A 24,014-nucleotide genomic window follows, 5' to 3' on the forward strand; every position below is an offset into this window, starting at 1 on the left:
CAATCAATACCTTTGATCAAAGACCAAAGCCTCACGTGCTCACGAGGTAGGGGGAGAGGGGTTGGTCAATGGACATTTGATGCCCAAGTTGGTTTTCTCTCTAAATACCAAAATTTAGTAGAGATGGAGGTATTTATAGGAGGAGGTGGCCGACCGTAGTGTTAGGAAGTAACCCTATGCATGGTGGCATCTTATTGACAAAGGTGTGTCATCCTTTGGATGAATGACTGTTCGTTGTCTCTTGATTGTTGCTGCTGTTCAGAATTGGTATCTGTCCATATGGATGTGCAAAATGCATTTTTCCATAGTACATTGCATGAAGTAGTATATATGTTACCGCCTCTCGCAGCTAGTTCTAGCGATTCTCATATGCCATTCAAGAAATTAGTTTTTGATAGTCATGTGCTGATTACTCGTTGTTTACTTAGGTTTGTGAAAATTCTATTACTTGGTGTTACTTTACGTTGATGACATGATCATTACAAGGAATGATGAAGAAGCAAGTAGTAATCTCAAAAAGTTTCTCAAAGGTTGTTTCCGAATTAAAGATCTCAAACCATTGAAAATACTTTCTTGGCGTAGAAGTTGCCCGTTCTAAAGTGGGAATTTTTATTTGTCAATGCAAATATACACTCGATATATTGGAGGAAGCCAATGTACTTGAAGAAAAACCCGCCAAAGTACCTATGGAACCTGATTTGGTATTGACAACAACAAGAAGTGATGCTCTTAAGGACGCAAGGGAAATTGATCTATCTTACAATCACTAGCTAGCAATTTTGTACACAGTGAACACTCTCAGCTAGTTCATGCAAGAACCCAAGCAATATCATCATAAGACTAATTAGTAACCATGGTAATTGCTTAAAACTAAAAATTAAAAACGAAATGATTATTGAAGGATGACGATGTTTCAATTTTGGGTTTTCCATAGAAAATTCCATAAAAAAGCAAAATAGATTTGGCAAAACGACCCCGTATAACTAGTGTAGCCTCCAAGTATAATCCAATGGCAAATACAAGAGACGGACGAGTATACCTTCGTAGAAAAGAATTCAGAGGTCAAAGAGCAATGGAGGAAGAGGAGCATGAGGTGTACGGAGCAGAGATCCCAGACGAAGGAGATTTGGACGGCGACATGGACGCTCATCACGCCGACGTTGACATGTCCACCGCGGACGCCGCCGCCGTAAAGGTACTCATTAAAACCCTAGAAATTCAATTTGTTTCAGCAACCAAATCGTAAAACACAATTGTCAAATTAATTCGGTGGCTTTGATTTTGTATTGTAGGAGCTGGACGAGATGAAGAAGCGGTTGAAGGAGATGGAGGAGGAAGCTGCGGCTCTTCGCGAGATGCAGGCCAAGGTTGAGAAGGAAATGGGCGCTGTTCAAGGTTCCCCTCTCTCTCTCTCTCTCCTGAAAAAAGTAATTAATTTTTTGGTTCTTGAATCCTGTGGTTACTGAAACTGAAAGAGGGAGGTTTTTGGAATATATGGTTTGTAAAATGCTGTATTTGACCATGTTCTATTGAATGTTTGTAGAAAATCTGTAGTGCATATCATGAAATTTGAAAAATAGAGCACAAGGGTTTAGTTATGCGTCACGCTAAGTGTTTTTTGAGGTGTGTTATGTTATCAGCGTTTTGATAATTACACTCTTATTGTCCTTTGGAGTTTAACATTTTTATGTTTGTTTTTTCGTGTGACTTGCAAGGAATTTTGGTTTAACTTCTTTTGAGTAACATGCTTATTTACCTATGTGTCGTTATTGTTTCCACATAGATCCTGTAATTGCCGCTGCTTCTCAAGCAAACAGGGAAGAGGTGGATGCACGATCGGTTTTTGTCGGCAATGTAAGTACCAGAATGTTGAAATCTCTTACTCTTTCTGAAGCATTTGCATTCTGTGCATTTAAGCTTAGACCTGTCTACTTGTCTAGTCCTAATGGCCATGTTGCCCTGCGTTCGGCATTTTTTGATCTATGTCGACAGCCCACTCATACTTCTGACACTCAGCTGTTTATAGAGAAATCCTCCAGTTTGTCATGTTATCTTTGTGTGAAGTTGCTTAGTGCGAGTAAACATGTGGTTTTGGCAAGTCCACTACTAGATTTTATATATCAATTTAGTTTTTCAGTATCAAAATGAAGAGGATATTCTTTATGATTTGACCAGATTTTTGGTATCTCTATCTAGTGTTAGTAATGTTGATAAGCCATTGATATCTGCATTTTTGTTTAACCTTTGTATGGTAGTAGTGTTGATATTTATTAAAATGCACTCATGGAATTAAATTAGGGAGCTGCTAATTGTACTCCAAAAAGTCATCATGCACTGCTCTGTCAAGTAAAATATAAAGAATGGGGGAGTGCAGGTTGGCTATTTTGGAGTGCTAATGGGGATTCCCTTAATTTTATTATCACCTCTGGATATGAAAGGATTTAAAGGAAATAGTTACTTAAATAATGCTTGTTTTTTAGTATAAAATAACTTTTATATCAATCAGGATATGAGAATGTTTTGTGTTGGGACTCATGCATCACTTTACAATCTAAAGGACCCTCACATTACAGTCTATCTAGAATTTGGAATTTCTTTAGCTGTAATGTCATATGAATATATTAGGTCAGAAGATTTTTCAAAACTCTCTAGATCTGTAATTCAAGAATCTACATATCAATGTGTGCTTACGCGCTGCCCAATCTATATTTGATTCTAGTTTTGTTAAAGCCCAAGAAATAACAAAACCCACAACCTAACAGTCTATGAACTTGTGGTTTATGCATTTGTTGATCAACATGCCATGGCTTAACATTATTTATGCGCTTCTTTATATTTACATTTACCTAGTCTTCAATGAAAGCATGCATAATTTTTCACAAGATATATGGTTTTAAAAAGGAAAAAGCTTTGCACCAATGTATGAAGGATGGGAAGAGATATTTTAAGGATGATGGAATTGTAAAAGAGAAGAAAGACAGAAGGAGAAAGAGGGGCAAGTAGGGTGAACTCAATTCAATGCAATTCTTCGTTATCAAACCAATGGACCAATAACGTACTACAAGACGACCCATATATAGGCAATCGGTAGTTGGAAAACATAAAATAACAAAGATAACAAACTACTGTAATAGCTCAATAATTTATGGTCGTACCTGATATTGCTTCACTTCCACAATGTTTCATTTCTTAAGTAGGTTCTTTTCTAATTTGTTAGTTTTGTAGACTTTACCACTTCTGCGATCTATAAGACTTCACTTCAAAACATCAGATATTGCTATGTCTTTGTTATTTTATATTTCAACCCGTAATCATATATCATGACAGTACTCTGAATTTTGCTAGTCTTTTCATTTTTCTTTTGTTTTTTTGTTATTGTCTATTGTGTTTTTCTTCTCCCTTTGTCGTCTTCTTTAATTTTTACTTTGGACTTGGAGGAACATAAAAGAGAAAGCAAGGGGTTAACCTCCTCAATTGTACTACTCACTGAAGTTATCTTTCTATTTTACTTTTATGTGGATGTGGATGATGCCCAACTTCAGAGTCATGGATTGACCTTATGTCGTAATATGATCGCAGGGTCATTGTTTTTCATCAAGTTCTGTGTATGAGCTGGACATGTTACACTGTAGTTTGAGGGTGGCTCAGAGTATTCTGATGTATAAATAGACTGTCATTTCAGGGACACGTTGAATTTAAAAAAAAAAAAAAAAAAAAAAAAAAAAAAAAAAAAAAAGAAGAAAGAAAGAAAGAAAGAAGAAAAAAGAATTACAAAAGTTGAAAATGGGAGGAAGAAAATATCAAATAAAAAAAGAAATAAAGGAAAATTTGGAAAAGGTGAAGAAAAAAGCATGAAAAGAAAAAGAAGAAAGAATTAGAAAAAAGAAAAGTGCATTTGGAAAATTACAACAGTTAGTTGTAGGGGGATATGATGTGTTGAGGAGGAAAGAAGGGGTGAAATTTGCTGAAGATATTCCAAGTGAAGGCTGGGGCACGCGGTAGGATGTGAATTTAGATGCTGGATCTTCAGTACACAAGGGGCCAGCAACTCTGTTTTGAAGAACCAAGGAAAGTCGTGTATTCAATTCTAGTTGTAGAGCTTCTCTGCTGCTGGAATGGTGTTGGTTGGTGGCTCAGGAATATGTGCCCATGTACTTATGTGGTGAGGGGTACATGATTCTGCTTCTCTATATTGATTGAGATAGATTTTCTTATCTGTCGACTACGTTCACCCAAATTTTAAAAAAGAAGACTATATCCATTGAGTGTGACTTTCTTCTTCTCGTAATATTTTTATAAATTATGTTCACCTTAGAAATTTTTTTCCCTTGCTTGTGTGCCTCACCCATGGTCCTATGTTATAATTTTAGTGGAGAGTGTTACAGGATAGCAGTTTTCTGTGTTACATTGATAAGACTTATCCAGGACTTTCTTCATCTCGTGCAAAATTTTGTTGGAAGTAGTAATTGGAATAATACCGAGACTGTAGGATGCAGAAGCTCCGTCTTCTCAAGTTAGCAGGCTTACAGGGACTAAACATTCATTGGCATGTTGGATGGGGATTATGTTTTTATGTGCCATGTATAATAAAATTTGACATGGAATTCTTCGTTGCCTAAAAAAGTACTTTGTTTATTCAGCTAAGCAGGGCAGAAAGTGCTTTTGGTATTTAGAATGTGTTAACTGAAGCAGCCAGCCATTGTGGACTTAAGCAGCCATAGCAGCCAGCCATTGTAGACTTAAGAATTAGGAAATTAGACATGAGTTCCATTGTAATTAATAAAGTAGTTGTAAACAGTAAAGTTAGGTATAGGCAGTAGTGTTTTTATGACTTCTTGTACTGGTTTCATACCTGATCATCATTGCTTGTATTCCTATATAAATCCTCCAATTGGGAGATGAATACATCAAGAAATTAACTCTATTTTGGCATGGTATCAGAGCCATTCTGATCCAAAAGGAGTTTCTATTCTGATTAACCTACTGGCACTACTGCCATCTACCCCATAAGACCTGCAGAATAGCAGGCCTTCTACTTTCATACGAATCCGATCTCTCTTTGGCCATATCTGCCAACATCACTACCCATATTGAGCTTGTTAACCATATATATTCCGCTGCATCTCTACCTAAATACTACCCCATACCCTATAAACCATACCCGTTGGAATCACCCAACAAACCCGTGCCATTGCCTCTTCCTCCTTGCATTTTGTTCCTGCATCTCTCTCAGTGAGACTGACTCTCTATTGTTTCAATAAAGAGAATTCGTTGCAGTAGTAATGGGTGACTCCAAGACCACTGTTTCAGCCGCTGTTACACAAAATGATATGTCTCTGCATATCACCCCAGACAAGTTGGATGGGTCCAACTATTCCTCGTGGTCCCAAAGTGTCCGCATCTACATCACTGGCAGAGGCAAATGGTCTTATGTCAGTGGAAAAAAGAAGGCACCAGCAGAAGCCGATGCATCGTATGCTATATGGGAGGAAGAGAATGCCATGGTTCAATCTTGGCTTCTCAACTCCATGACTAGAGATTTGCGGGCCATTTTTCTCCGACTCTCTACTGCAAAAGATGTTTGGGATGCTGTTACCCAAACTTACTCAATTGAAAAAGATGCATCAAAATTATATGAACTTCGCCGTCAAGCACTGGCGACTCGCCAGAATGGTGAGCCTTTATCTGCATATTATGGTAAACTCCAGCAAACATGGCAAGAAATAGATTTCTTACGTCCTGGAAAATTGAAATGTGCTGATGATGTTGCTGCTCGAGAGACAGAAATTTCAGAAGAAAGATTGTATGATTTTCTGGCTGGCCTTGATCCTCATTTAGATCATGTTCGCAGTCAAGTTTTGACTCAAACACCTTTGCCATCTGTTCGTGCTGCTTATGCTCTTGTGAATGCTGAAGCAAGTAGGCAAACCATTATGTTGGTTGGCCCACAAGTGGAAGGATCAGCCATGGTAGCTGCTCCGTCTCGATTTCCCCGTGGAGTCTCGAATTCTCGATCAGGTGGATCTAAAGTTACTGATACAAGGAAGTGTACTTATTGTGACAAGGATAAGCATACTAGAGACACTTGTTTTAAGTTGCATGGATATCCTGATTGGTGGGTTCAAAAGAAGGAAAATCAAAAGAAAAGCATTGTTGGATCACAAGCACACCTGTCTACACCAACGCCTTCCGTGCCTCGAGTAGATCAATCTGCTCACTCAGTTTCTCCTACTACTGCTTCCACTTCCTTAGTCGACGCAGGTAACTTTGGTTTTGCCTTGAACACCACATTTGGTGCTCCAAATAAACCTTGGATCATTGATTCGGGGGCTTCTGACCATATGACCAACAACTCTTCATGGTTTGCTTCTCACACTACTCCACCTTTAAATACCGTTAAAGTTGCTAATGGTATTTCCACTCCAGTGCTTGGAGCAGGCTCCATCTCATTAACACCATGCCTATCTCTCTCATCTGTTTTACATGTTCCTAATCTTTCTCACAATTTGCTTTCTATTGGTAAACTCACAAATCAACTAAATTGTCTTGCCATCTTTTCTCCTACTCATTGTTGGTTTCAGGATATTCGAACGAAAGCGTTGATTGGTCATGGTAGAGAGAGGGGAGGTCTATACTACTTGGACTTACCACCAGATTGTGAGAAGACAAGTTACAGTTGTCAAGTGGAAGCTAAACAATTTGAAGCTTCTGAAAAAATTTGGTTATGGCACAAAAGATTGGGACATCCTTCCTTTCAGTACCTGCAATATCTATTCCCTTCTTTATTTTCTAAAGTCAAGGTTTCTAATTTCCATTGTGAAACTTGCATCTTTTCTAAAAATCATCGTGTCTCATTTCCTTTAAGCTCCAATAAAAGTGATGTTCCTTTCTCTCTTATTCATTCTGATGTTTGGGGACCATTTCATATTCCTACTCATACTGGTGCTAAATACTTTGTCTCTTTCATTGATGACTGCACTCGAGTTTCTTGGGTATACTTACTAAAAAATAAGAGTGAGGTTATGTCTGTTTTTCCAATATTTCATCAAATGATTCAAACCCAATTTAATGCTAAAATTCAAGTTGTTCGATCTGACAATGGGAAAGAGTATTTGAATTATGGACTTGGAACATTTTTTCAACAAGAAGGTATCATTCATCAAACATCTTGTCCACATACTCCTCAACAGAACGGTATAGCAGAACGTAAAAATCGTCACCTCTTGGATGTGGCTAGATCTTTATGTTTTGCTATGCATGTTCCTAAACGTTTTTGGGGTGATGCCATTCACACAGCTGTTTTTCTTATCAATCGCATGCCATCACGTGTTCTCCAATTTCAAACACCTATCCAAACCCTTTCCCAGTATCATTCTCTTCCTTCACTCCTTCATATTCCTCCAAAAGTGTTTGGTTGTGTCTGCTATGTTCATGTCCACATGCAAAATCGTGATAAGTTGGATCCTCGAGCCATCAAATGTATGTTTATTGGCTATTCTGCTACTCAGAAAGGGTATCGATGTTACTATCCTCCCAATGGGAAATTTTTTGTCTCTATGGATGTTACCTTTCAGGAACAAGAGGCTTATTTTTCAGACGGAGATTCGGTCACTTCTCTTCAGGGGGAGATGGGGAGTAAGGAGGAAGAGCAGTGGCCACTTGACATTGGTGGTATGCATTTTTCGGATGAACACTTGTCTGATGCCGGTGATGGTCCAAATTTGCCTAATGATGAGGCAAAGAGTGGAAAAATATTGAAGGTATATGAGAGGACAAGAAAAAGGGGAGATAAAGGAAAAGAAAAAGAAAAAGTGGCTGATGAGATAGACCACCCACATATAGATCCCCTCATTGACCAACTCTCTGACCAATCAGCTGCTACTCATACGAATTATCCTGAGGTAACCACTCATTCTCCTTCTCTTCAGCCTACTATATTTGATGAGTCCAATCATGAGATTTCATTAAGTGCTGATCCAAATGAACCACATCATGAGTCTGGTTCTCGTTATCCTATTCGAGAAAATCGAGGGATACCCCCTGTTCGTTATGGTTATTCTTCCACAAAGGGTATTCAATATCCTATATCTAATTTTGTTTCATCTCATCGCTTGTCAGACTCTTATATAGCTTTTGCAAACCAATTGTCATCAGTCTCAATTCCTAATAAGTTACAGGATGCTCTTAAAAATCCAAAATGGAAAAAAGCTATGATTGAAGAGATGGAAGCTCTTCGAAAAAACTCCACTTGGGAACTGGTTAAACTTCCTGAAGGCAAGAAATCTGTTGGGTGTAGATGGGTGTTCACAGTAAAGCATAAAGCTGATGGTTCAGTGGAGAGGTACAAGGCCAGATTGGTAGCCAAAGGTTATACTCAAACCTATGGCATTGATTATCAAGAGACATTTGCGCCAGTAGCAAAGATCAACACTATTAGGGTTCTTATGTCATTGGCAGCAAATCTGGGGTGGCCTCTACGACAGTTTGATGTGAAAAACGCATTTCTACATGGAGACTTGGATGAAGAGGTATACATGGATCTTCCTCCTGGATTCACTACCACTTGTGATATTGGCAAAGTATGCAGGTTGAGAAAGTCCTTGTATGGATTGAAGCAATCACCAAGGGCATGGTTTGGCAGGTTCACTCAATCCATGAGAAGTTATGGGTTCAAGCAAACTCAGGCTGACCATACCTTATTTCTTAAGCATGATAAAGGTAAACTTACAGCCTTAATTGTTTATGTGGATGATATGGTGGTTACAGGTAATGACGTCGAGGGAATTCAAAAACTTCAAATGTATCTAGCCAAGGAATTTGAAATGAAGGACTTGGGTACTTTGAAATATTTCTTGGGTATTGAAGTTGCAAGATCAAAGCATGGCATTTTTCTTTCTCAAAAGAAATATGTTATAGACTTATTAACTGAGACTGGGATGTTAGCTTGTAAACCTGCAGACACACCAATTGAGCAAAATCATAGATTAGGAGACTATCCTGATCAAGTTTCGGCTAACAAGGAAAGATACCAAAGATTAGTTGGGAGGTTGATTTATTTGTCTCATACACGACCTGACATAGCCTATGCTGTAAGTGTGGTGAGTCAATTTATGCATAGGCCAAGTGAAGCCCACATGGATGCTGTACAACGCATTCTCAGGTATTTGAAGTCTGCTCCTGGAAAAGGCTTGATGTTTTCCAATCATGGACATCAAGAAGTTGAAGGATACACTGATGCAGATTGGGCTGGGTCAGTAACTGATCGCAGATCGACTTCTGGATACTTTACATTTATTGGAGGAAATCTAGTTACTTGGCGCAGTAAGAAGCAACATGTAGTGGCTAGATCCAGTGCTGAAGCTGAATTTAGAGGTATGGCACACGGCGTGCAAGAATTGTTATGGCTCAATATGTTGTTGAGAGAATTGGGTTTCAATTCTACAAAGCCATCAAATCTTTATTGTGATAACAAAGCCGCCATTAGCATTGCTCATAATCCAGTTCAACATGATCGTACTAAACATGTTGAAGTGGATAGGCACTTTATTAAGGAAAGGTTGGTTGATGGTAGCATTAACTTGCCTTATGTGAAGAGTGATGACCAGCTAGCAGATATGTTAACAAAGGCAGTGTCAAGTAGGATTTTCCATCTTGCACTCAGCAAGTTGGGCATTCGAGATATTTATGCACCAACTTGAGGGGGAGTGTTAACTGAAGCAGCCAGCCATTGTGGACTTAAGCAGCCATAGCAGCCAGCCATTGTAGACTTAAGAATTAGGAAATTAGACATGAGTTCCATTGTAATTAATAAAGTAGTTGTAAACAGTAAAGTTAGGTATAGGCAGTAGTGTTTTTATGACTTCTTGTACTGGTTTCATACCTGATCATCATTGCTTGTATTCCTATATAAATCCTCCAATTGGGAGATGAATACATCAAGAAATTAACTCTATTTTGGCAGAATGCCCTGACGCTTTTTAAAAAACTTTCAAACACACTCAGTTGTTCTCAAGGCCAAAGTATCAGCTGAGCTTTATTGTTTCTTTTTTGGTCGTGAAGGCACTTCCATGTGTTATCGTGCGTGTTGTGTCTTTGGCTGACTCAGCTTTGTCTTCAAAAACTGGATAAATCATGTTTTGTAGGTTGATTATGCATGCACACCTGAAGAAGTGCAGCAGCATTTCCAATCATGTGGTACGGTCAATAGAGTGACTATACTGACAGATAAGTTTGGCCAACCAAAGGGTTTCGCTTATGTGGAATTTGTGGAAACCGAAGCTGTTCAAGAGGCTCTGGGGCTAAACGAGTCTGAGTTGCACGGCCGGCAATTGAAGGTAACTCATCGGAAAGCTGGGCATGGATGTTCTTATCCATTATTTTTGTTATCGCATTTATTCATTTTCTTGTTAATATATATGTCTATAGGTTTTGCCTAAAAGGACGAATGTTCCTGGTATGAAGCAATACCGGCCGAGACGCTTCAATCCTTACATGGGTTACCGCTTCAGGAGGCCATATGTACCTCCTTACTTCTCGCCCTATGGATATGGGTATGTTCCTTCCAGTCTCTTATTCTATTTATTATCAAAATGAGGTGCCTGATGTATCATGCTTTCTTTTCCCTTTCTTCCATCTGCAGGAAGGTTCCGAGGTTCAGAAGGCCAGCTCGATACATGCCGTATTACTAGAAGATTGGTTGCATCGTGGACTAGCGTATGCATCTGGCTGAAAGGATTTGTCGTCTAATACAAGGCCTGTCGTTTATATTATTGCTGAGTTTTAGTTTTGCCCTGGTAGCTCTATCGATGTGCCCTTATTGCTAAAGTGCACTTTGAACCATATGACTAGAACGCCTATGTTGCGGTTGAGGGTTATGCACGTGTGCCATATGAAGTAGCTAATAAAAGTTTCTTATTGGCCAATAATGCAATGCATAGTCTATAATTTCTTCCATCCATGTTGGCAACATCTTTGGTATGCCTCAAAAATGGTGTTTTCAAGGGTGGCATTACTAGAGATAGACTGGGCTTGGCTCAGTCGTTCACATGCACATGGGTCGGTAGGTGAGCTGTTGATGCAGAATGGCCCAGCTATACATTTGTAGGTCTCATTCGTTCACACGCATGTGTGCGACTGAACCTAGCACTCATCGGGATTCCAGTGAGAGCATTTAGTTGTGATCCTAGTAGTGCGTTTGTGTCGAGTGGTGTGTGTGTGGTGTGTGTGTGTGTTATTCGTGGCTTTGCACATCCAAATCATATATGCTCATCGTATCCTTCACTCCAACTTTCCTTTTCCTTCGTTAGATGCAGGACCCTGCCTAAACTTTAAGATTGATGGAGTTTTGTCAACAAAAAAAGGAAGGTGTGATGGATGATGAGCCAACGTTATAAGCAATTCTCTGTAGGCAAATATTGTCTATTCCCCCCAAGTAGGCAATAATAAATATTATTTGCTTTGCTTAGTTCATTGGAGTAGGCTACAATCAGCCTGTATAAATTAATACAATTTTGCTTAGATTGTATACCAATGAAGATGGATTTGTTGTTTCCTAATATGTTGTTTTTACGTTGTCATATTTCACACGGCTAGTCTTAGGTTCGATTTTTGAAATTGGTGAATTACACGATGGTGGCCAGAAGAGGTTAAAATGCCTCCTTAAGTCTTTCTGATCCTTGAAAAAGTTGAGCTACCGGTGCTCTACCTGCATCTATCTACAATAAGACGAACAAACCAAGCAGAATATAAAGTTAGATGGGCACGTGAGTTATAGTTATAGTTAGATGGGCACGTGAGTTATAGTTATATGCATATGGGGGTTTCAAGTTGAACCAGCTAGTTAGGGTTTCATCTACCTCTTCCCCTGGTGGCCACAACTAAGTTACTAGTGCTAGATCTCTGGACTCCTAACAGTTTAAGGTTACATCTCTCACCGACCAAGAAATTTAACATGTACCCAATTATAAAGAGCGACTTTCATCGATGAATATTTTTGTACAACCAACTCAGCATTGTATTTTAATAATTTGAACTGTTTCATTTTTTAATTAGTTTTCTTGAATGATTTCTTGCAACAATAAATTTTGAATAAGGAAAATAATTTGGATCATTAAAACAAAGATTTGAACAAATCTGACAATTATGGGTTACATCTCTTATTGACCAAGAAATCTAACATACATCCACTTATGTATGTAAGTTCATCTTTATTAGAAATATGACATAAATAATGATATAATTAAGCGATAAAAGTAACATAAAAGTGGAACGTTGCCCCAACAGAAAGAGAACACGTGTGTGCATATGTTATGCGTGGCACCACACGCACTTCACAAGGGTACGTGTGCAGTGCAGCTGTCTAATTTATAATTTAATTGCTTGTTGACCTTTTGGATTATATTCTGAACTTGTATTTTTTTATATTAAAATTTTAAAATGGTCCAATGATGATTTTCAATATTTATTATACACATGCGAGGCCTTCGTTTAGGCCGTACATTAACGATTTGGATCTCATCATGATCTAAATTATGAAGATTTTAGGGATTTTTATATTTTAATTATTTATCATGTATCGGATGATCATAAATTATTTAATTTTTTATTTAAAATTAAATACAAATAATACCTGACGAAAATTAATCACACAATATACATAAAAACTAATCGCACAATATACGATAAACTGTTAGAAGATGGGAATCCGAAGGTGAATCCGAAGAGAATCTTCTTCCTTATTAATATCTAGATCTAGAAAGATTGCTACTTGCCTACCGACTCAACAAAATCATTCATCATACACCAAAATATGAAAAATAAAATATAAAGAACAATAAGACGAGTAGGTCGCGTGAATAACATGGGGAGTTGTATGCATTGTACATCGATTGTATGAGGAACAAACTTCTGGACACAACATTCCTATCACAAAATTACAAGAATGACATGCAGAGCGTTGAATGTGACACTACGAGGCGTTTGTATACACCAGTTGTATAGATACGGCCGTGTGCGTTAATCATCCTAATCACGGGCACCGCCAAAATGAGAACTTTCTCATAAATCACTAGTCATCTGATGGGAGAGATGAACGCAAAATTATATGTACTATAAGCACTATTTTAGAAATTTTCGTCCAGCGTCTAGGTGTTAAGCGGCTGGTCATTATTCCGATTAATCTCGAGACGTTTGAAAATTAAGAAAGTGTGTCTACACCTGCTTAGGTGCCCGTCTAGACCGCCTAGGCGGTTGCCTAGCCCGCCCAGACCTACCTGGGCACCTGTCTAGGTCGCAACTCTCACTTAGACATAAAATATATAACTTTCATTTTGCATTTTATTTTTTCAATAAATTATAAAAGATTTGTTGAATACTTAGATGAACACAAATGATATACTTGTTCCTATGTTCTAATATTTTATAATCTATATATCATTCTATCTTACAATTTATGTATCTCAGTGCAATTTTGTATTTATTAAGTATGAGCATGCAATTATATATACGATATGTAATAAATTTACTTAAATTCTCCTAGTTTACCCAGACGCCTAAGTTCTAGGTCTCAACTTCCCACCTGATTAGCGTCTAACATCTTTTAGAACATTAGCCATAAGTTATGACTTTTGCTATTATTCTTCCAAAAATTTCGTACAAGTTACACCACCTTATCAAACTACCTCCATAAATTTTGACATAAAAAATAAAAAATAAAAAAATAAAAAAATAAAAAAGAAAAAAAGAAAAAAAGGGAAAAAAGACCTACATTTATAAATTTTGACCAAAAAAAAAAGGAAAAAGAACTGCATCCATAAATAAGACAAATTCAAATCCGAAATACAACAAATTAAATTATGGCATTGTACAAGCTTTGATCGCCAGCATCCTGCAATCCAATCTGCACAACCAAAAATAACTTGGGAATATATATATAGTACTCGACATTTTTCGATCCAGAGCTCAACTTTCTCATCGTTTATCCTGTTTCTCTGAACTGTTTCGACTCTCTTATCGCTAATCTGCAGGTGGAGCAATATGCAGTTTGCTGGATAATCCATACCACTTTTATTTTCTACCGAATACACCACGGTTTCCAATCATTTGATATAATGCACGACTTTGATGTTTTGTTTAGAGGTTTAACGAGGGCAAACGCTGAGTTCCCATCCTTCTCTTCCTAAGTCGTTCTGCAATGATGAAGGATAGCTCAAGAGCCTGAGAAGCATTGAGCCTCGGGTCACAGTGGGTGTGGTAACGTGAGCTCAGATCATCAAAAGTCACTGTTCGCGAGCCTCCAATGCACTCTGTCACATTCTGCCCAGTCATCTCCAAATGAATTCCTCCTGGGTGGCTCCCTTCTTGTTCGTGCACATCAAAGAATGCTCGTACCTCAGCCTGCAAGCAAATACAATATACCAACCATTGTTACACGAAGACGATGATTCAATGATGATGGTAATAAGTAAATAGATTAATAGGTAACAAATTGTGAATACACAAGGGCATCACAATCTTGCATATAATAACTTGTACGTCTAATAGAAAACCGACATATTGCTTGAGTCTCTTTACGAACTAGATGCTAGCACCGATAAACTGCCACCAAAGGATTATGAGCACTTTTCAGTCCACAGGACATTTTCTTCAATACTAACCTACATGGCATGGATTGTTCAAAATAATGCTGACTTAAACGATATGCAGTTGCAGTATTGCTATGTTGATTTATATGTATAGGTGGTGCAACATGATCAAGCAGTCAATGGTACTACCTACAACAAATTATTAGAATGGGAAATACTCGGAGATTTTTCCGTTTCATGTTGATTAGAAAAGAAATTATACCAAGATTGAATCAAATGGACGTGTTTTGAGTCCACAGGGTGCCTGGATAGTGTTTCCATGCATTGGATCGGAGACCCAGGTCACAATCTGCCCTGCTTGGCGGACAGCCCTAATCAAATGAGGAAGCTTGACTCTCATGTTCTCAGCACCCATTCTAGCAATGATTGTGATCCTTCCTGGCTTGTTACTAGGGTTCAGGATTTCGATGATGTTAACAAGATCTTTTGGGTCCATTTTATTGCTCACCTGCACCACAAGTATCATTTTAAGCCATTTAACACAACTTTACCCGAAAAAATGAACGGCGCAGCTTAACTTACTGACACTTTTAGTCGCTCAACAACGACGAGTTTGATCTATCAGCGTACACACATGTAAAGCCACTAATAACAATGAGATTAATCGAGAGTTTAAAAAATCCTACCTTGATGCCGATGGGATTGGCAAGTCCTCTTAGGAACTCTACATGGGCACCATCCAGTTGCCGGGTACGCTCACCAACCCAAAGCATGTGGGCGGAGCAATCATAGTACAGACCGGAAGTAGAATCCAATCTTGTGAGTGATTGCTCATAGGCCAGATGCAGACATTCATGGGATGTCCAGAAATCAGTTGTTGTCATGATAGGATGATCAACTGTAAGTCCAGCAGCATTCATGAACCCTAAAGCCTCGTCGACCCGGCTAGCCAGTTCCTGGTACCTGTTGAATCATTGTAACAGCGCAAATGAGCAAATTGAAACTCTTCAGTCTGATATTCAAATTTGATTATCTTCGAAACTCCTACGCGTCCAAATTCCGAATTTGTACTAGAACATTCAAGTATATGTTTTAGCATTCCTTACAGTCATGTAAACTAATATGGATAATATGGATAGGGATCTAAATTTTTAAAATGTGGGTTGAGTGCATACCTATCTCCCTGCTCGCTGTGCTGAGCGAAATCAAGATTCCACTGAGTAACCCTCTGCATAGCAGCATACCCTCCGGTGGCAAAGGCCCGAAGAAGGTTCAAAGTTGCCGCGGATTGGCAATAAGCTCTTATCAACCTCTGGGGGTCTGGATTTCTAGATTTCTCATCAAAAGCGTCACCATTGATGTTATCCCCTTTGTAAACCGGCAACTTCACCCCATTCTTCTCTTCAAAATCCGCTGATCTTGGCTTCGCGAACTGACCCGCCATTCTTCCCACCTAAATGAACAAACCCGCAACTCTCAATCCTCGTCCAACACAGTTTTTCTTTTCACATTTTTTTTTTTTAAACTAAAAACTCGTTACGTAACTAGTTTCACTGAAAAATTGAAAACTGAAATGGTTATAAAAAATTTCTCGGTCCTCGTTCAACACACCATTCAAAACAATAAACCCAAAAACTAAGGTGACGTTTGATAATCATTTCGTTACTGAAAGTAGTTGCCAAACAAGTTTTCGAAAATTAAAACTAAATCTAACAACCGAAAACTGAAATGGTTATCAAACGGTATCCTAGAACACTACAACAAAAATCAAAGATTTGTCAAAAAACCAGACGAGATCGTCAAAAGCACTACCTTGATAACAGGCACTTGTCCTCCAAACATCAGAACAACACCCATCTGAAGCATGATTCTGAAGGTGTCCCTAATGTTGTTGGCGCTGAACTCCTTGAAGCTCTCAGCGCAGTCGCCGCCCTGCAAGAGAAAAGCATTGCCCAGGGCCGCCTCGGCGAGCTTCTCCTCCAAGTGCCTGGCCTCTCCGGCGAACACAATCGGAGGAAATGACTCGATGGTCTTTAGCACCGTCTCCAGCTCGTTCACATCCGGGTACTCCGGAAGCTGCAGGGCCTTCTTGGATTTCCAGCTGTCCAAGCTCCATTTTCCGGAAACCGACTTCGTGGGCGCCGCAGCGGCCTTTGGAGGCTTCTCGGCGACGACGGGGGACTTGCCGGAGTCGGCGGCGGCGGAGATGGGGTGGAGGGTCTTTTTCTTGGAAGGAAATGGGGAGAAAATGGGTTGGTGAGACTGAGGAGTGGGAGGGGAGAGAGAGTAAGTTTTGCAGATTGATTTGGAGGACAGGGTTGCTGGATTTGTGAGAGCCATTGCTGTTGTCTCTCTCTCCTCCTCTTCCTTCTTCTCTCTCTTACTGTCTGAAGAGAGAACTGGAATTTCTAGAGAGAGAAAGAAGGTGTTTGGTGAGGAGGCTGTGAGGAGGAGTTTGGTTTGAAGGGGTTTATATAGCGATTTTGGAGGGGAGGACTTCGAACAAACAGGTGGGTAGTTGGGGAAGGAGGGAATAAGGGGTATTTTGGGAAATAAGTGAATTATAGGGTCAGTGGGTCACATATCACATGGGTATTATGAAACGAAATTAAGTGGGGCATAGGGGCATTAGAGTCTTTTTGGTAGGGTAAGTGAAGGTGCAATCTCACCAACCATGGTCGGATGCTTGCCGTTATAATGTTTATTATTTTATTAATGATAAGTGTTACAGAACTCTTTTAAAAATGAGATTACGTCACCTTAATTTTTTTAACACAATATTTTATAACATCAGAATAGGAATTAACGTTAAACTGTGAGGTGATAATGAGTTCTTAAAAAGTCCCATTTAAAAAAAAAAAAAAAGAGATAATGCTAAAAAAACTAAATTTGTAGACAAAATTTTGTAAACTAAAAACATGAAAATTAATGATTAAGTTACTACTTAAACGTTAATAAACGTGCTCATTCTTATTGATGACAAATAATTTATTTTATAAATTTATCTACAAATTTAGTCTCTTAGCATTACCTTTTAATAAAATCTCCTTAACATTTCTCTTTAATTATTTCATTCATTCAATTTAGCTATCAATTATATTATTATATGGTCTTATTAGCTAATGAGTGTCAATCTCATAATTGCCCCAATTATTTCCCTTTTTTTTTCATCCAGTTACTACCCTTCAATCAATGGCATAGCCAAGATTTTTAAATAATGAGGTCATAAGATCAAGCATAAAGCTTCTTTGGGTCATTTCATCGAACATCTAGTAGGCACCTGTCAATTCATGTCAACATACGCCGAAAGTCTATGCCAACATATGTCGACAAGTACTATTATTTATAGAGGCTTGTCGATGGTGGATGTAAGATATTGTGGAGTAATGTTGAAGACTACCAAGAGTTTTCAACTAAAGTACTTCATTCAAGAAAAGAGGAAATGAAGACAAATATAATAAAAGAAAATAGAAGCAGAAAAAGGAGGTTGTAATTTAGTTTGCCTTACTTGTTTATGGGTGTCAAATACAATATACAAACAATTATACATGGGATTTTTGGAGTTATTAGGATCAAGAACAACCAATGATCCCATGCCGTCAATCAAGTACATCTACCACCAGACAATGTATTATAAAAAAATTTAAATCACGAGACAACCTCATAAGATGTTTTAAGTTCGAATTATTATTATTTCGTTTAGTTTTAAGTTCTAATGATATTTCTCTTTACTCATAACTTATAAGTACAAAGTTTTAGGTTGGAACCGAATCTCATAAATTATAAGTTCGAGTATTTGATACTAATTTATTCTATCACCCCTTACTATAAATATAACTTTGTATTTAAAACAAAGTCGAATTTTTTATTCTAAGGAAACATATAGCAAACAAGTCTTTTACTGTCAAAAATGGTATTTTAACTGTACTTGATAATTAGATCATTGAAATTTTAAAAGGAAAACTAATGAAAAAAGCTTCAAAACTTTTAGTTTTAACAATAAGGACAAAATAAAAGGTAAAGTGAATAGTACCATGTCTGACTTTTTAGTGTAAAAATATGATTTTTCGTTAAAGTGAACACTACTGCGAGTTTTTTTTTTTTTTTTTTTTTTTGTTAAAACTCCCAAATTTAAAAGGAAAAAGAAAAGATATGAAGTAAGATTTGAAAACTCTACCATTATGTTGGGTCGCTAGACTTGTTATAGATTGATGTGACCCAAGTCACATGTCAGATTTTTTTTTGGCAGACCAGTCACATGTTATTTTGGTCAACATCTCTCTTCGAATTCATATAATAATTCAATCGGATGGCACTAAAATTTCATCTCAACACAATAAAATAATAAAATAGCTGTAAATATTGGTCAAGTTAATGGTGTATGATTCTTTCTTCTCCAAAATTCATTTCAGTCACCTCCCCTCCTTTTCTCCTCCCCTCCCACTTTTCTCTTTATCTTTCTCTTTCTACAAAATAACTGAAAACATTGGTCAAGATAATTGTGACATCTCACATCGTCTAGGGAAGTGATCCTTATATGTTTACTGACATCCCTACCTAGCACGAGGCCTTTTGGGAGCTCATTGACTTCGGGTTCCATTGGAACTCCGAAGTTAAGCGAGTAGTGCGCAAGAGCATTCCCAAGATGGGTGACCCATCGGGAAGTTCTTGTGTGAGTTCCTGGAAACAAAACCGTGAGGGCGTGGTCGGGGCCCAAAACGGACAATATCGTGCTACGGTGGTGGAGCGGGCTTGGAAAGTGGTCCCCCCGAGCGGGGATGTGACAATTTGGTATCAGAGCCTAACCCTGGTAGTGGTGTGCCGACGAGGACGTCGGGCCCCTAAGGGGGTGGATTGTGACATCCCACATCGCCCAGGGAAGTGATCCTTATATGTTTACTCTCATCCCTACCTAACATGAGGCCTTTTGTGAGCTCACTGGCTTCGGATTCCATCGGAACTCCGAAGTTAAGCGAGTAGCGCACGAGAGCACTCCCAGGATGGGTGACCCATTGGGAAGTTCTCATATGAGTTCCTAGAAACAAAACTGTGAGGGCGTGGTCAGGGCTCAAAGAGGATAATATCGTGTTACGGTGGTGAAGTGGGCCCGGGAAGTGGTCCCCCCCGGGTTGGGATGTGACAATAATGGAGTATGATTCTTTCTTCTCAAAATCCATTTATCTCCCCTCCCACTTTTCTTTTTATCTTTCTCTCTTAATGACGTCAACATAAAATGTTGACGTGAATTGGAGAGGCAATAAAATGGAAAGGAGATAACCTGGATCCCAAGTTAATTTGAGAGAGAAAGTCCTATGCTAGGTGCAAGTCAAGGTCGGACAATGTAATAATAATATTATTATTTTTGTTAAGCAAATGGTATTAGTTACATTAAAAGGGTAGGAGAGTGGATGCTAAGCTTCACAATGAGCTAGTCATAATAATGTGGTTCAAATTCGCCTTTAGCGATAAACGAATCTAAAACCTCTTGCTTACAAACGAATAAGAATACTACTAAATCATATTACTAATTTGTAGTAGCATATTATTATTATTATTATTTATTAGAGCATATTTAAAACATGAAATCGATTAAACGGATGTTAAATAAAAGACGAACTCAAAATAAATAAATAAATAAATAAATAAAGGGTATTTGAATGATTGAGGAATCTTCTCGATCTTAACACAATTTATGTGACCCGTCGCACGCTTTTCTTCGGTTTTTCTTTCTGGGAAATGAACTTAAGCAATACATGCCACATGACACATGCCTTTCTAAAGTGAGTTGCCTCAAATCTTAACTAACCCAAGTTTTCTTCTCAGTCTTGTTGTGCCAACTTTGCGATGATACTCCTCTCACTTCTTGGCATATTTAATTATTTCTAAGGCGATTAGCAAGAAGGATTACTATTTGACAGAAATGATCATGTGTCATTGTATCATAGTTGTGTTATTGTTGTATGTTTACTATGTTGTCATTATTAAAAAATGAACATTTCTACAACTAAATGTCAAAAAGTGACCATCCAACCTAATTGCCCATATTTGTAAGTGATGAGAAAATATGTATGTGAAAATAAACGAGGATAAGAAGGAAGTATGAAATAAATTAGGGTATAAATTTCATGAGTTATTTCATATCTAAAAATTCATTTTTCAGGTTTGTCATATAAAAAAATAGATGGAAATTCACCTTTTTTTTTTCATTTGACCAAACAAATAATAATTGATTCATTGCAAATTCAATTGTTATAAGTAAATATATGCTTAAAATAACCTTCTGTTAATTCCTATTCAGAGGTATTATTTTCTTGAAGTATAGCTCGTTTGAATGTACTTTTAAAATTACTGAAAACGCTTTTAGTGAAAATGTTTTTGGAATCAATCCTTAGTAAAAATACAAATAAATCATGAAAAATCAATTAAAGTGTTTCCTAGAAGAAGCACATAACTAGTACTTGCTGCAGTAAGCACTAAAATGCTTTTAGAATCCAAAAATATTTTTTCTAAAAGCGTTTTTAACCATTTTAAAAGCACATCCAAACAAGCCCATAATCATCCTAAGTTATTTGAATTTAACTTTTTGTATATTTGACTAGTAGAGAAGCTAGAATTTTTCTTCACGAAGGGCAAAAATTTCAGCTTTATTGTCATTCAAAATAGGTAGTTTGGTTTGATCGATATTAAATTTAGAAAGAGTAACCCAAACGTTCTGAAGGTTCAAAATTTTATAGCGCAACATTCACATTGTTTGACACAAAATTTGGTGCGCAATATTACACTTCGTAGAAACTAAATAGTATAAAACCTATCTATCCACTATGAAGCACACCAGAAGATACAAAACCCCAGAAAACTCTGATACCAAAGAAAATCTAATGACATTAAATATTTTCAATCTAATGTTCAAGAGTTTTAATCATTTTAAAAGTAGTCTCAAAATATAACTAGAATTATACAATAAATTAGTTACAATAATTTGTTACCAAGCTGGATAGAAGAACAAAAATGATGTGGTCTTAAAAAGAAAAAAAAAAGTTAGAAATGAATAAAAACAAAAAGTCAGAAGATTGGTTAAGAAAATAAATAAATAAAAGAATATAAGGGTGAGGGAAACAAAAGGTGGTGAGGACCATCTTAAAGAAAAACAAGGGATGCGTTGTATTGAAAAACGACGACACCTTCAAATTTGCACGCTGCCTCTGCAACAAAAATATTTTCATATTCCGGCGTAACGGGCTTCTCCACATGCGCCCGTCTAGCCCCCGCTCAGCCTCTCTTACCTGAACTTGGAATAACAAGAAGAACCAATTCATAATCATATTCGAATACTTTGGAGAATCAAAGGCTATTTTAGAAGACATGTGGCATCATATTCATCGGATTCCTCATTTTTCAACTAATCACCTACGCATGGGAGATAAATATGATCGCTGATGGATTAACAAATTTAGGACATCTTTATAATCATTCTTGTGTTTGGTTTAAAAGTGTTCCTTCCAATAACGTAGTTAGGATTTATTTGGTGGGTGGGCGAAGCTAAAATTATTACTATGAAATCAAATTTTCAATCTTTTGTTGCCTAAATAAAGTTATATAATAGTAAATCTGAAAGTAACAATTGAAGCAAGAAATTTATACTATATTTTCTAAGCTTCTAGCCTCAAAACTTTTAAGTGAATAAAATAAGGAATCATTTGTAGTATGAAAGTTTTAACTTATTACTTTTAAATTATAATATTTGTTAAAGTGTTGAATTTATTTAACATTTATTAGCTCTTATTTTCTTCGAAAGCAATTAATTTTAAGATTCAAAATTTTCATTTCCCAAGTAGAATATGAAAAGTGAAATTTTATTTGAACCCACAAAACCTCTCTCTACACCCAACTTAAACTGTAAATGGAAATTAATTTTTTTACCCTATTGCATAATTACCATCAAGTACAAGATGAAATTAACATAAAAACAAAAATTTATCAATAAACCCACCCCTAATAATCAAACCCTACCTTACCAAATCACCATTTTTACAAAACACTTTCAATACTGACAGTAAACATAGACAAAAACACTGAAAAAAGAACCTTCAAATGGTGGTCCATAAAGGATCTGAACTATTGAGCAAGTCGAAAGCCGAGCTGATCGATTTCACAAGCCATGCAAATTTGATGTCCCAAAACCAGGCCACTACATAATATATTGGGAGATCAAGGGATAAGTTGAAGAGAGAGTTCTTAGTAAACGTTGTAGAGAAATGGATGCAACATTTTTGGATCATGGCTATGTGGTCTCGAGGAGAAGCAATTCGATCCGGCCTCTTAAGCTTCGAATTGTGGAGAAGGGAACTTTCAAGGAAATTTTGGAACAGTTCAACTGAAAAACTGATCAGTTTTTCAAATTATTAACATTCAATAAGCCAACATTTTCATATGTACCCAAATTCAAGCAAGTTAGCTATAAGGGGATTTTTTTTTTCTTTTCCTTCTAATTTAATTTGAGATTTTATTTTATAAATGAGTATAAAGATACACTTTGAGTTGGGTTTGGAAGGGTAGTTTAGATAATAAATTTGGGTTTAAAGAAATATTAATTCTTTAATTGCAAATAATATGGATGTAGAGACTAAGTTAGATCTAGAAAGATGTTACATGTGTTTAAATAAAATTTCCCATGTGACAATTAAAAGTTATAAAATAACCAAAAGATTAATATTTTTAAGCTTAAGAACCAAAACTCTTCCTATGCTATAGCCCAGGAGAGCCATGTACTTGGCTCCGCATGAGTCGTCAAATACTTCAACCATCAAATAAAGAGACTAAGGATTGACTTTGGTTAACATTTTGGAAGTTGGTTAAGCTGTATTTGCATCTCATGCATGCAGTGCGCGTAAGGTATTGGATAATTAGCAAGGAGTGATAGATAAAGCTCCAGGACTTTGATGGGATTTGATAGGGACACGTGTTTTTTTTCTTTCTCATGAAGGTTTATGGGTATAAGGAGACTAAGGCCTAGTTTCTGTTAGCCCAGATATATCAAGATGGAAGAGGATCTGGTCTGGATCTCTTCCATTAAAGGCTCATGATCAAGTGATTCGGATTGTTGAAATTTGATTCAACAGTTATAATTATTATAACTTTCAAAAGAATCTCCTGTTTGTAACCGTTTGATCAAATTTTAACGATCCAGATCACTTGATCTTAGGTCTTTGATGAGAGAGATCCGTACCGAATCGTTTTCCATCTTGATACATCTGGGCTAACAAAAACTAGGCCTGAGTCTCCTTATACCCATAAACCTTCATGAGAAAGAAAAAAACACGTGTCCCTATCAAATCCCCATGATAAAATTACAATTCAAAACTCCCTGACTTTCACACTTTTGACTTAGGCATTGGAGCTGCGTTGTCAAACACCCTCCCTGTGAGACTATGA

General features: G+C 37.3%; 2 protein-coding genes across 3 annotated transcripts; one reads left to right on the forward strand and one right to left on the reverse strand.

Moving 5' to 3' along the window:
- The first annotated feature begins 952 nt into the window (after positions 1-952).
- On the forward strand, positions 953-11,576 carry LOC137735857 (polyadenylate-binding protein 2-like). 2 transcript variants are annotated; one of them, XM_068475220.1, is made up of 6 exons: positions 953-1,195; positions 1,293-1,395; positions 1,784-1,854; positions 10,143-10,334; positions 10,426-10,550; positions 10,640-11,576. In XM_068475220.1, the coding sequence occupies exons 1-6, from the start codon at positions 1,010-1,012 to the stop codon at positions 10,686-10,688; spliced, it is 726 nt and encodes a 241-aa protein (XP_068331321.1). In that variant the 5' UTR covers positions 953-1,009; the 3' UTR covers positions 10,689-11,576. The 2 variants fall into 2 exon arrangements, with proteins under 2 accessions (XP_068331321.1, XP_068331323.1); XM_068475222.1 differs by lacking the exons at positions 953-1,195; positions 1,293-1,395; positions 1,784-1,854 and adding an exon at positions 3,726-4,162.
- A 2,212-nt stretch (positions 11,577-13,788) lies between these two features.
- On the reverse strand, positions 13,789-17,038 carry LOC137735841 (phospho-2-dehydro-3-deoxyheptonate aldolase 2, chloroplastic-like). Its single transcript, XM_068475219.1, has 5 exons — positions 16,395-17,038; positions 15,758-16,035; positions 15,269-15,545; positions 14,845-15,090; positions 13,789-14,394 (listed from the first exon to the last, which is right to left on the reverse strand). Exons 1-5 carry the CDS (start codon positions 16,920-16,922, stop codon positions 14,131-14,133), a joined length of 1,593 nt encoding a protein of 530 aa, XP_068331320.1. The 5' UTR covers positions 16,923-17,038; the 3' UTR covers positions 13,789-14,130.
- Between the last annotated feature and the right edge of the window lie 6,976 nt (positions 17,039-24,014).

The sequence above is a fragment of the Pyrus communis genome, chromosome 1 (genome assembly GCF_963583255.1).
Source record: "Pyrus communis chromosome 1, drPyrComm1.1, whole genome shotgun sequence".
Classification (NCBI taxonomy): Eukaryota; Viridiplantae; Streptophyta; class Magnoliopsida; order Rosales; family Rosaceae; genus Pyrus; species Pyrus communis.